The 13723-nt window shown below is 45.1% G+C and overlaps 1 protein-coding gene across 2 annotated transcripts in view; it reads left to right on the forward strand.

Moving 5' to 3' along the window:
• LOC143769726 (gamma-aminobutyric acid receptor subunit pi-like) overlaps positions 1-13723 on the forward strand; it is a 257463-nt gene that overhangs the window by 103838 nt on the left and 139902 nt on the right. For both annotated transcript variants that reach the window (XM_077258535.1, XM_077258536.1), the window contains exon 5: positions 9026-9243. In XM_077258535.1, the coding sequence (XP_077114650.1) occupies positions 9026-9243 (218 nt within the window). The remainder of the gene's footprint in view (positions 1-9025; positions 9244-13723) is intronic.

Genomic DNA, 13723 nt, shown 5'->3' on the forward strand with positions numbered 1-13723 from the left:
TTCTATCTCACACAGACTGCTTCCCATGTTGCTTTCTATCTCACAGACTGTTCCCCATGTTGCCTTCTATCTCACACAGACTGCTTCCCATGTTGCTTTCTATCTCACAGACTGTTCCCCATGTTGCCTTCTATCTCGCACAGACTGCTCCCCGTGTTACCGTCTATCTCACACAGACTGTTCCTACATGTCACCATCTTTATCACACACGCTGCTCCCACGTTGCCTTCTATCTCATAGACTGCTCCCCATGTTGCCTACTATCTCACAGACTGCTCCCCATGTTGCCTTCTATCTCACACAGACTGCTTCCCATGTTGCTTTCTATCTCACAGACTGTTCCCCATGTTGCCTTCTATCTCGCACAGACTGCTCCCCGTGTTACCGTCTATCTCACACAGACTGTTCCTACATGTCACCATCTTTATCACACACGCTGCTCCCACGTTGCCTTCTATCTCACAGACTGTTCCCCATGTTGCCTTCTATCTCACAGACTGCTCCCCATGTTGCCTTCTATTTCACACAGACTGTTCCCCATGTTGCTTTCTATCTCACAGACTGTTCCCCATGTTGCCTTCCATCTCACACAGACTGCTTCCCATGTTGCTTTCTATCTCACAGACTGTTCCCCATGTTGCCTTCTATCTCACACAGACTGCTTCCCATGTTGCTTTCTATCTCACAGACTGTTCCCCATGTTGCCTTCTATCTCGCACAGAGACTGTTCCCCATGTTGCCTTCTATCTCGCACAGAGACTGTTCCCCATGTTGCCTTCTATCTCACACAGACTGTTCCCCATGTTGCTTTCTATCTCACAGACTGTTCCCCATGTTGCCTTCCATCTCACACAGACTGCTTCCCATGTTGCTTTCTATCTCACAGACTGTTCCCCATGTTGCCTTCTATCTCACACAGACTGCTTCCCATGTTGCTTTCTATCTCACAGACTGTTCCCCATGTTGCCTTCTATCTCGCACAGAGACTGTTCCCCATGTTGCCTTCTATCTCGCACAGAGACTGTTCCCCATGTTGCCTTCTATCTCACAGAGACTGTTCCCCATGTTGCCTTCTATCTCACACAGACTGTTCCCCATGTTGCTTTCTATCTCACAGACTGCTCCCCATGTTGCCTTCTATCTCACACAGACTGTTCCCCATGTTGCTTTCTATCTCACACAGACTGTTCCCCATGTTGCTTTCTATCTCACACAGACTGTTCCCCATGTTGCCTTCTATCTCACACAGACTGTTCCCCATGTTGCCTTCTATCTCACACAGACTGCTCCCCATGTTGCTTTCTATCTCACACAGACTGTTCCCCATGTTGCCTTCTATCTCACACAGACTGTTCCCCATGTTGCTTTCTATCTCACCGACTGTTGCCTTCTATCTCACACAGACTGTTCCCCATGTTGCTTTCTATCTCACAGACTGCTCCCCATGTTGCCTTCTATCTCACACAGACTGTTCTGTTGTGATTTAGACTTTTTGGCTCCCTCTTGTGGTTACTAGTGATATGACTCTGGGATTTTCTTCCCTCAGTTTGCACCCAGCTGGGTCGTTAGTTCAGGGGTGTTGCTATATAAACCTCCTGGATCCTTAGTCCAGTGCCTGGCATCATTGTAATCAGACACATTCTGTTTGCTCCTATCTGCTGGTCCTGGTTCGTGCAAAATTAAGCTAAGTCCTGCTTCTTTGTTTTTTGGGTTATTTGCTTGCTCTCATTTTTGTCCAGCTTGTATTAAATGGTATTCCTGACCTTGCTGGAAGCTCTAGGGGGCTGGTGTTCTCCCCCCGGGCCGTTAGATGGTTCGGGGGTTCTTGAATTTCCAGTGTGGATATTTTTGATAGGGTTTTTGCTGACCATATAAGTTATCTTTCTATATTCTGCTATTAGCTAGTGGGCCTCTCTTTGCTAAATACCTAGCTCATTCTTATGTTTGTCTTTTCCTCTTACCTCACCGTTATTATTTGTTGGGGGCTTGTATCCAACTTTTGGGGTCTATTCTCTGGAGGCAAGAAAGGTCTTTCTTTTCCCTTCTAGGGTTAGTTAGTTCTCCGGCTGGCGCCAGACGTCTAGAATCAACGTAGGCACGTTCCCCGGCTGCTGGTATTTGTGGTGCTAGGATTAGATATATGGTCAGCCCAGTTACCACTGCCCTATGAGCTGGTTTTCTGTGTGTGCAGACTTAGCAATTATTCCTGAGACCCTCTGCCATTGGGGTCATAACAGTATGCCAGGCCAACATTGAATGTTTAATGCATTGCAGAAGTGGGATAATAAGAAAGGAAATTCTGAGTTTTTTGTTTTTTTTCTTTCCTCTCTTCCTCCCCTTTACCTTTGAGTGGCTTGTGCTTGCTGCAGACATGAATGTCCAGACCTTGATTACAAGTGTAAACCAGCTGGCAGCTCGTGTGCAGGGCATACAAGATTTTGTTACCAGTAGTCCTATGTCTGAACCTAAAATACCTATTCCGGAATTAATTTCTGGAGACCGATTTAGGTTTAGGAATTTCATGAATAATTGTAAATTGTTTCTTTCTCTGAGACCCCGTTCATCTGGAGATTCAGCTCAGCAAGTTAAAATTGTTATTTCTTTTTTACGGGGCGACCCTCAGGATTGGGCTTTCTCCCTAGCGCCAGGAGATCCGGCATTGGCAAATGTTGATGCGTTTTTTCTGGCGCTCAGATTGCTTTACGAGGAACCCAATCTTGAAATTCAGGCAGAAAAAGCCTTGCTGGCTATTTCTCAGGGCCAGGATGAAGCTGAAGTGTATTGCCAAAAATTTCGGAAATGGTCCGTGCTTACTCAGTGGAATGAGTGTGCTCTGGCCGCAAATTTCAGAAATGGCCTTTCTGAGGCCATTAAGAATGTGATGGTGGGTTTCCCCATTCCTACAAATCTGAATGATTCTATGGCGCTGGCTATTCAAATTGACCGGCGTTTGCGGGAGCGCAAAACCGCTAATCCTGTGGAGGTGTTGTCTGAACAAACACCTGATTTAATGCAATGTGATAGAATTCAGACTAGAAATGAGCGGAAAAATCATAGACGTCAGAATGGGTTGTGTTTTTACTGTGGTGATTCTACACATGTTATATCAGCATGCTCTAGACGTCTAACAAGGGTTGTTAGTCCTGTCGCCATTGGTAATTTGCAACCTAAATTTATTTTGTCTGTGACTTTGATTTGCTCTTTGTCTTCTTACCCTGTTATGGCGTTTGTGGATTCAGCTGCTGCCCTGAGTCTTATGGATCAGTCATTTGCCAAGCGCTGTGGTTTTGTTCTTGAACCGTTGGTAAATCCTATTCCTCTTAGAGGTATTGATGCTACGCCATTGGCGGAAAATAAACCGCAGTTTTGGACGCAGGTGACCATGTGCATGACTCCTGAACATCGGGAGGTGATTCGTTTTCTTGTTCTGCATAAAATGCATGATTTGGTCGTTTTGGGTCTGCCATGGTTACAGACCCACAATCCAGTCTTGGATTGGAAGGCAATGTCTGTGTCAAGTTGGGGCTGTCAGGGAATTCATGCTGATTCCCCGCCGGTGTCTATTGCTTCCTCTACTCCTTCGGAAGTTCCTGAGTATTTGTCTGATTATCAGGATGTATTCAGCGAGTCCAGATCCAGTGCTCTGCCTCCTCATAGGGACTGTGACTGCGCCATAGATTTGATTCCAGGTAGTAAATTTCCCAAGGGAAGATTATTTAATCTGTCTGTACCTGAGCATGCCGCAATGCGTTCGTATATCAAGGAGTCTCTGGAGAAGGGGCATATCCGTCCATCCTCTTCCCCTCTTGGTGCGGGATTCTTTTTTGTGGCCAAGAAGGACGGATCTTTGAGACCTTGTATTGACTATCGGCTTCTGAATAAAATCACTGTTAAATTTCAGTATCCTTTGCCTCTGTTGTCGGACTTGTTTGCCCGGATTAAAGGTGCCAAGTGGTTCACCAAGATAGATCTTCGTGGTGCGTACAACCTTGTGCGCATTAAGCAAGGAGATGAATGGAAGACTGCATTTAATACGCCCGAAGGTCATTTTGAGTACTTGGTGATGCCTTTTGGGCTCTCTAATGCTCCCTCAGTGTTTCAGTCCTTTATGCATGATATTTTCCGGAAGTATCTGGATAAATTTATGATTGTTTATCTGGATGATATTCTGGTTTTCTCTGAAGATTGGGACTCACATGTGGAGCAGGTCAGGATGGTGTTTCAGGTTTTGCGTGAGAATGCTTTGTTTGTTAAAGGCTCAAAGTGTCTCTTTGGAGTACAGAAGGTTCCCTTTTTGGGGTTTATTTTTTCCCCTTCTGCTGTGGAGATGGACCCAGTCAAGGTCCGAGCTATTCATGAGTGGACTCAACCCACGTCAGTTAAGAGTCTTCAGAAGTTCTTGGGTTTTGCCAACTTCTACCGTCGTTTTATCGCTAATTTTTCTAGCGTTGTTAAACCTTTGACGGATATGACCAAGAAAGGTTCTGATGTTGCTAACTGGGCTCCTGCAGCCGTGGAAGCTTTCCAAGAGTTGAAGCGCCGGTTTACTTCGGCGCCTGTTTTGTGCCAGCCTGATGTCTCACTTCCCTTTCAGGTCGAAGTGGATGCTTCTGAGATTGGGGCAGGGGCTGTTTTGTCACAGAGAGGCCCTGGTTGCTCGGTAATGAGACCATGTGCTTTCTTCTCTAGGAAGTTTTCGCCTGCTGAGCGGAATTATGATGTTGGCAATCGGGAGTTACTGGCCATGAAGTGGGCATTTGAGGAGTGGCGTCATTGGCTCGAGGGTGCTAAGCATCGTGTGGTGGTCTTGACTGATCACAAAAATTTGATGTATCTCGAGTCTGCTAAACGCCTGAATCCTAGACAGGCCCGCTGGTCATTGTTTTTCTCCCGTTTTGACTTTGTGGTCTCGTATTTACCAGGTTCAAAGAATGTGAAGGCTGATGCTCTTTCAAGGAGCTTTGTGCCTGACTCTCCTGGAGTCGCAGAACCTGTTGGTATTCTTAAAGAGGGAGTTATTTTGTCAGCCATTTCTCCTGATTTGCGACGCGTGTTGCGGAGATTTCAGGCTGGTAGACCTGACTCTTGTCCACCTGACAGACTGTTTGTTCCTGATAAGTGGACCAGCAGAGTCATTTCCGAGGTTCATTCCTCGGTGTTGGCAGGTCATCCGGGAATTTTTGGCACCATAGATCTGGTGGCTAGGTCCTTTTGGTGGCCTTCCTTGTCACGGGATGTGCGGTCATTTGTGCAGTCCTGTGGGACTTGTGCTCGAGCTAAGCCTTGCTGTTCTCATGCCAGCGGGTTGCTCTTGCCCTTGCCTGTCCCGAAGAGGCCTTGGACACACATTTCCATGGATTTCATTTCTGATCTCCCGGTGTCTCAGGGTATGTCTGTCATCTGGGTGGTATGTGATCGCTTCTCGAAAATGGTCCATTTGGTGCCTTTGCCTAAGCTGCCTTCCTCTTCCGATCTGGTTCCTGTGTTCCTTCAGAATGTGGTTCGTTTACACGGCATTCCTGAGAATATTGTGTCTGACAGAGGATCCCAGTTTGTTTCCAGGTTCTGGCGATCCTTTTGTGCTAGGATGGGCATTGATTTGTCGTTCTCGTCTGCCTTTCATCCTCAGACTAATGGACAAACAGAGCGAACTAATCAGACTCTGGAGGCTTATTTGAGGTGTTTTGTTTCGGCAGATCAGGATGATTGGGTGACCTTCTTGCCGTTGGCTGAGTTTGCCCTTAATAATCGGGCTAGTTCCGCTACTTTGGTTTCGCCATTTTTCTGCAACTCTGGTTTCCATCCTCGTTTTTCCTCGGGACATGTGGAGCCTTCTGACTGTCCTGGGGTAGATTCTGTGGTGGATAGGTTGCAGCAGATCTGGAATCATGTGGTGGACAACTTAAAATTGTCACAGGAGAAGGCTCAGCGTTTTGCCAACCGCCGCCGCGGTGTGGGTCCCCGACTTCGTGTTGGGGATTTGGTGTGGCTGTCTTCTCGATTTGTTCCTATGAAGGTCTCCTCTCCTAAATTTAAGCCTCGCTTCATCGGTCCTTACAAGATATTGGAAATCCTTAATCCAGTGTCCTTTCGCTTGGATCTTCCGGTTTCGTTTGCCATTCACAACGTGTTCCATAGGTCTTTATTGCGACGCTACGTTGTGCCTGTGGTTCCTTCTGCTGAGCCTCCTGCTCCGGTGTTGGTTGAGGGCAAGTTGGAGTACGTGGTTGAGAAGATCTTGGATTCTCGTCTCTCCAGACGGAGGCTTCAGTATTTGGTCAAGTGGAAGGGCTATGGTCAGGAGGATAATTCCTGGGTGGTTGCCTCTGATGTGCATGCGGCCGATTTAGTTCGTGCCTTTCACGCTGCTCATCCTGATCGCCCTGGTGGTCTTGGTGAGGGTTCGGTGACCCCTCCTTAAGGGGGGGGGGTACTGTTGTGATTTAGACTTTTTGGCTCCCTCTTGTGGTTACTAGTGATATGACTCTGGGATTTTCTTCCTTCAGTTTGCACCCAGCTGGGTCGTTAGTTCAGGGGTGTTGCTATATAAACCTCCTGGATCCTTAGTCCAGTGCCTGGCATCATTGTAATCAGACACATTCTGTTTGCTCCTATCTGCTGGTCCTGGTTCGTGCAAAATTAAGCTAAGTCCTGCTTCTTTGTTTTTTGGGTTATTTGCTTGCTCTTATTTTTGTCCAGCTTGTACTAAATGGTATTCCTGACCTTGCTGGAAGCTCTAGGGGGCTGGTGTTCTCCCCCCGGGCCGTTAGATGGTTCGGGGGTTCTTGAATTTCCAGTGTGGATATTTTTGATAGGGTTTTTGCTGACCATATAAGTTATCTTTCTATATTCTGCTATTAGCTAGTGGGCCTCTCTTTGCTAAATACCTAGCTCATTCTTATGTTTGTCTTTTCCTCTTACCTCACCGTTATTATTTGTTGGGGGCTTGTATCCAACTTTTGGGGTCTATTCTCTGGAGGCAAGAAAGGTCTTTCTTTTCCCTTCTAGGGTTAGTTAGTTCTCCGGCTGGCGCCAGACGTCTAGAATCAACGTAGGCACGTTCCCCGGCTGCTGGTATTTGTGGTGCTAGGATTAGATATATGGTCAGCCCAGTTACCACTGCCCTATGAGCTGGTTTTCTGTGTTTGCAGACTTAGCAATTATTCCTGAGACCCTCTGCCATTGGGGTCATAACACTGTTCCCCATGGTGCTTTCTATCTCACACAGACTGTTCCCCATGTTGCCTTCTATCTCACACAGACTGTTCCCCATGTTGCCTTCTATCTCACACAGACTGTTCCCCATGTTGCCTTCTATCTCACACAGACTGTTCCCCATGTTGCCTTCTATCTCACATAGACTGTTCCCCATGTTGCCTTCTATCTCACACAGAGACTGCTCCCCATGTTGCCTTCTATCTCACACAGACTGTTCCCCATGTTGCTTTCTATCTCACCGACTGTTCCCCATGTTGCCTTCTATCTCACACAGACTGCTCCCCATGTTGCCTTCTATCTCACACAGACTGTTCCCCATGTTGCCTTCTATCTCACACAGACTGTTCCCCATGTTGCTTTCTATCTCACCGACTGTTCCCCATGTTGCCTTCTATCTCACACAGACTGTTCCCCATGTTGCTTTCTATCTCACCGACTGTTCCCCATGTTGCCTTCTATCTCACACAGACTGCTCCCTGTGTTGCCTTCTATCTCACACAGACTGTTCCCCATATTGCCTTCTATCTCACAGACTGCTTCCCATGTTGCTTTCTATCTCACCGACTGTTCTCCATGTTGCCTTCTATCTCACAGACTGCTTCCCTTGTTGCCTTCTATCTCACACAGACTGCTCCCCATATTTCCTTCTATCTCACAGACTGCTCCCCATGTTGCCTTCTATCTCACACAGACTGCTCCCCATGTTTCCTTCTATCTCACAGACTGCTCCCCATGTTGCCTTCTACCTCACACAGAGACTGCTCCCCATGTTGCCTTCTATCTCAGACTGCTCTCCATGTTGCCTTCTATCTCACAGACTGCTCCCCATGTTTCCTTCTATCTCACAGACTGCTCTCCATGTTGCCTTCCATCTCACAGACTGCTCCCCATGTTTCCTTCTATCTCACAGACTGCTCTCCATGTTTCCTTCTATCTCAGACTGTTCCCCATGTTGCCTTCTATCTCATAGACTATTCCCCATGTTGCCTTCTATCTCACAGACTGTTCCCCATGTTTCCTTCTATCTCACAGACTGCTCTCCATGTTTCCTTCTATCTCAGACTGTTCCCCATGTTGCCTTCTATCTCATAGACTATTCCCCATGTTGCCTTCTATCTCACAGACTGTTCCCCATGTTGCCTTCTATCTCAGACTGCTCTCCATGTTGCCTTCTATCTCACAGACTGCTCCCCATGTTTCCTTCTATCTCACAGACTGTTCCCCATGTTTCCTTCTATCTCGTACACACTGTTCCCCATATTGCCTTCTATGTCACACAGACTGTTCCCCACGTTGCCTTCTATGTCACACAGACTGTTCCCCACGTTGCCTTCTATGTCACGCAGATTGTTCCCCATGTTGTCTTCAGTTTCACACTCACTGTTCCCCATCCCAAACTACCCATGCCACCATTTTTCACACAAAATGATCCCCACGTTGCCATATTTCTCACACCGACTGCTCGCCATGTCAGCTATCTTATCACAGGCTTCTTCATATATCACCTTTTGTTCTCTCACAGACTGCTCCCCATGTTCATCTTTACCACACAAAATGCTCCTATGGTTCCCATACTTTCTGATAGTTTACTTCCCATGGTTTCCACCTCCTCTACACAGAGTGCTCCCCATGCCCCCTCACTTTATACTACTATGGTTGCCCTTCCCATAGTATTGATGGACCTCTCTATTGGATGGAAATCCAGCTTACTGAGTAGCTACATTTATTCGCTGATTACTTATTTTTAATGGATTAATAACTAGAATTCATATTGTAAGCACATTTGTACACTCTTTAAATTTTTCAGGATTACACAGCCACCATATTCCTTAGACAGCGCTGGACCGATGAGCGACTCTGCTTTGAAGGCAACAAGAGTTTAAGTTTAGATGGTCGTCTGGTGGAATTGTTGTGGGTCCCGGACACATTCATAGTGGACTCCAAAAAGTCATTTCTTCATGACATCACCGTAGAAAATCGTCTTATACGAATTTATCCAAATGGGACAGTATTATACGCTTTAAGGTATGGAAAATGATCTACTTCACACACTCAGTAACCAGACAAATACTCTTCCAAAGAACCACATAATGAGAGTATATTATAGTGTGCTACAGTTTTGCAAAAGAAGTTACTGTACTATTCTTGATATCCAAAGGGGTAGTAGTAAATATGTTTTTTCCAATTTAGAATTTCTACACACTTTTATTATTATTATTATTATTATTATTATAGCGCCATTTATTCCATGGCGCTTTACTTGTGAGGAGGGGTGTACATAATAAAAACAAGTACAATAATCTTGAACAATACAAGTCAAAACTGGTACAGGAGGAGAGAGGACCCTGCCCACGAGGCAGGCTGGATAAAAATCTTGATTTTTTTTTTAAAAATCAAAAAAATCAGATTTTTTTGATTTAAATCATTTGATTTAAATCAGATTTTTTAATCAAGTTGTACACAAGCAAAACTTTGTCTTTTTGCAAATCTAATTGTTTTACACAAATAAAAATATTAAAACAGTTGATTATGAAACCTAATAATTTTTATTTGCACTATTAAACACTCAGAATTGAACTACAGAGAGTAAGTACTTTTTAACAATAGCCTATCTCTAACGTTTGAAGTAAGCAAACATCTTCAGTGAATACATCAGTCCTTTAGGCCATGTGCACACGTTCAGGATTGTTAGCGTTTTTTTCGCGTTTTTTCGCTATAAAAACGTGATAAAAACGCAAAAAAAAAGCTTACATAAGCCTCCTATTATTTACAGGGTATTCCGCATTTTTTGTGCAAATGTTGCGATTTTTTCCGCGAAAAAATCGCATAGCGGAAAAAAAAGCAACATGTTCATTAAAAATGCGGAATTGCAGGGATTCCGCACACCTAGGGGTCCATTGATCTGCTTACTTCCCGCACGGGGCTGTGCACACCATGCGGGAAGTAAGCAGATTATATGCGGTTGGTACCCAGGGTGGAGGAGAGGAGACTCTCCTCCACGCACTGGGCACCATATAAGTGGTCAAAAAATAAGAAATAAAATAATAAACAGTCCTATACTCACCCTCGATGTATTCCCGCCTCCTCGCACGCTGCCGTTCGGTTCCTGTAGCTGGTGTGCGCTGAAGGACCTCGCCGAATGACGTCACTGTCCTGTGATTGGTCGTGAGCGGTCATGTGACCACTCACGTGACCGTGACGTCACGGGAGGTCCTGTGCGCACAGACCAGCTAGAAGAGGAGCCGGACGGCCGCTGAGGAGATGTCTGGGTGAGTATAAGCATTTTTTTTATTTTTTTTATTATTTTTAAACATTCTATCTTTTACTATAGATGCTGCATAAGCTGCATCTATAGTAAAAAGTTGGTCACACTTGTCAAACGCTATGTTTGACAAGTGTGACCAACCTGTCAGTCAGTTTTCCAAGCGATGCTACAGATCGCTTGGAAAACTTTAGCATTCTGCAAGCTAATTACGCTTGCAGAATGCTAAAAAAACGCGAAAAAAACGGAAAAAAAACGCAAAAAAAAAATGCGGATTTCTTGCAGAAAATTTCCGGTTTTCTTCAGGAATTTTCTGCAAGAAATCCGCAACGTGTGCACATACCCTTAAGCCTACTGTTTATTTAGGACTTTTAATAGGAAAACCAGTTGTCCTGCTTTAGCAGTTCCTAAGCGGTTTCGGACTGTTGTGTGCACAAAACCAAATGAAGAAAACAATCTCTCTACTCCTGCGGATGAAGCCGATGCAGTCAGTAGCTGAGTAGCTAGATTTATTATCTTTGCTGGAAGAACAAGTGATTGCGACTTCCACCAGTCCAGTGGTTTTAGTTCATTAACGACGTTATCTGCAAACATGTATTTTTGAAATGGTGCAGATTCACACTTCAATTTCAGCACAGTTGCCACAATGTCATGGTTAGTATTGGCGAGCCACTCCATTGCAGAGTTGATTTCCGCCTCAGATAATTTTTTCCCTCTGTAGATGGGATGCAAGATATTGGCTAAATAGTGTTCTTCTTTTAATGCTTGGTCCTTGCGGTGCTGTATTGCAACCTTTACATTGTTTGAGAGGTTCAAGCGATCTAGAGAACCTTCTAAATCTTTCCAAACTTCTGTGGCATCAGCTATGGTTGCAGTATCTTTCTGCATTTTATCCAACGCAATCGATATTGGCTTTAACCTTTCCAAAAGGTCCTCGGCATTTCTCTTCACACCAAGATTTAATACTTTGCTTCGTATATTAGCATCAATTTTATCCCGATGTGTTTCGCAAATGGACAGTAATTTTGACCAGTTGTTAATAAACAGTTCCAAGCAGTCAGCCAAGGTATTCCATCTAACATCTTGTGGTAGAACCAACTTCAGTCCTCCCATTTCCTTGTAGGTTGCATGTGCAAAATGATTATTGCGGAAATATTTAACAATTTCTACAACATGTTCCTTGACACCCGAAATATGCAGGTCTTTTGCCAAAAGATGCAACAAATGGGCAGAACAACCGTATGTAATGACATTTGTGTCATCCTCATGTGCCAGTTCCGCTCGCATTTTTGCCACATTGCTTGCGTCATCAGTAACTAAGCTCCTTACTTTACATCCAAACTGTTCTTGGCATTGGTGAATTGAGTTCTTAGCAATTTCAAGTAAATATTCAGCAGTATGTGAATTTCCAGATGTGTCGATTGTGTCTGTAAGGTAAGTTTCACCATCTTCTGTTGTGACACAAGTGCAAATTATGGGGTCGTTGTGGATGTTGCTCCAACCATCCAAGCTCATGTTAACAACCTTGTCTTTCAAATATTTTGTACAAGCCGCTCTTTCTATGTCGTATACAGCCTGAAGATGTTTTCCTGAGATATCAAATCTACTTGGTGGTTTGTAGCCTGGTCTAATTCCTTCGATCATTTGTACAAACAATGGGTGCTCAACTAGTCGGAAAGAAGAATTGGTTGCAAATATGAATTTAGCAATTAATTCATCAAAATGTTCTTTCTGGCTCGTCGTAGTCTTTAAGATGAATTTTTCTACACTTTGCACGCAAAGTTTTTTTTTGGGCTGCTTTGTTGAAGTTGTACCCAGATATTGATTGTCACGTGCAGCACAAGCCATATTTGACCCTGAAAGCACAGAAATTAAAAATATAAATCGACTGCGTATTTGAAGAAATATAACGAAAATATTTTGAAACAAACTTTTTGAACAATGTAATGGTCCTCGTCCTATAAGGGCTGTCTCAAAAGTTATGCTACTCAAGTTTTCCGGTGAAGTTGCTGTAATACTGGTAACTAATATCAGAGCAACTGAAAAAAATTATGTCACAAAAGTTTTAAAAATGTTTTTTTTTTAAAAATGGTCAATTTGGCAGACTTCAAAAGTGAATTGCAGCCTACAATAAAAAAAAAAATAAGCGTATACACACTTTATTTTTACTTAAAGGACATGTGCACCTTTTATTTTTTAAGGTGCAGTGTGCACATGTCCTCCCCCCGCAGCTCTCTTACCTCCGATGTCAGCGCTGCGGGGATCCGTGGCTTCGTTCTGCCCGTCCGCGAGCGCGCCTCCATTCATTTCAATGGAGCGTGCGGCCCGCTGACGTCACGCCGCTGGATCACTGCGAGTAGGCCGCAACCGGAGGACGGGAGGCGGACGGTCAAAACAAAGCCACGGATCTCAGCGCTGCGGGGATCGGAGGTAAGAGCGCTGCGGGGGGGGGAGGACATGTGCACCTTAAAAAAATAAAGGTGCACATGTCCTTTAGCGTTAATTTTCTGTGAAATATTGCCTTAACCCCTTAATCCCGTATGACATACTATCCCGTCAAGGTGACCTGGGACTTAATTCCCGGTGACGGGATAGTACGTCATACGCGATCGGCCGCGCTCACGGGGGGAGCGCGGCCGATCGCGGCCGGGTGTCAGCTGCATATCGCAGCTGACATCCGGCACTATGTGCCAGGAGCGGTCACGGACCGCCCCCGGCACATTAACCCCCGGCACACCGCGATCAAACATGATCGCGATGTGCCGGCGGTGCAGGGAAGCATCGCGCAGGGAGGGGGCTCCCTGCGGGCTTCCCTGAGCCCCCCGCAGCAACGCGATGTGATCGCGTTGCTGCGAGGGTCTTACCTCCCTCCCTGCCTGCTCCAGACCCGGATCCAAGATGGCCGCGGATCCGGGTCCTGCAGGGAGGGAGGTGGCTTCACAGAAGCCTGCTCAGAGCAGGCACTGTGAAGCAGCCTGCACTTCTCTCAGATCGGTGATCTGTCAGAGTGCTATGCAAACTGACAGATCACCGATCTGTATTGTCCCCCCCTGGGGCAAAGTAAAAAAGTTAAAAAAAAAATTTCCAAATGTGTAAAAAAAAATAAAAAAAAATATTCCAAAATAATGAAAAAAAAAAAAAAATATTATTCCCATAAATACATTTCTTTATCTAAATATATAAAAAAAAACAATAAAAGTACACATATTTAGTATCGCCGCGTCCGTAACGACCCGACCTATA

Source organism: Ranitomeya variabilis, chromosome 4, assembly GCF_051348905.1.
Source record: "Ranitomeya variabilis isolate aRanVar5 chromosome 4, aRanVar5.hap1, whole genome shotgun sequence".
NCBI lineage: Eukaryota > Metazoa > Chordata > Amphibia > Anura > Dendrobatidae > Ranitomeya > Ranitomeya variabilis.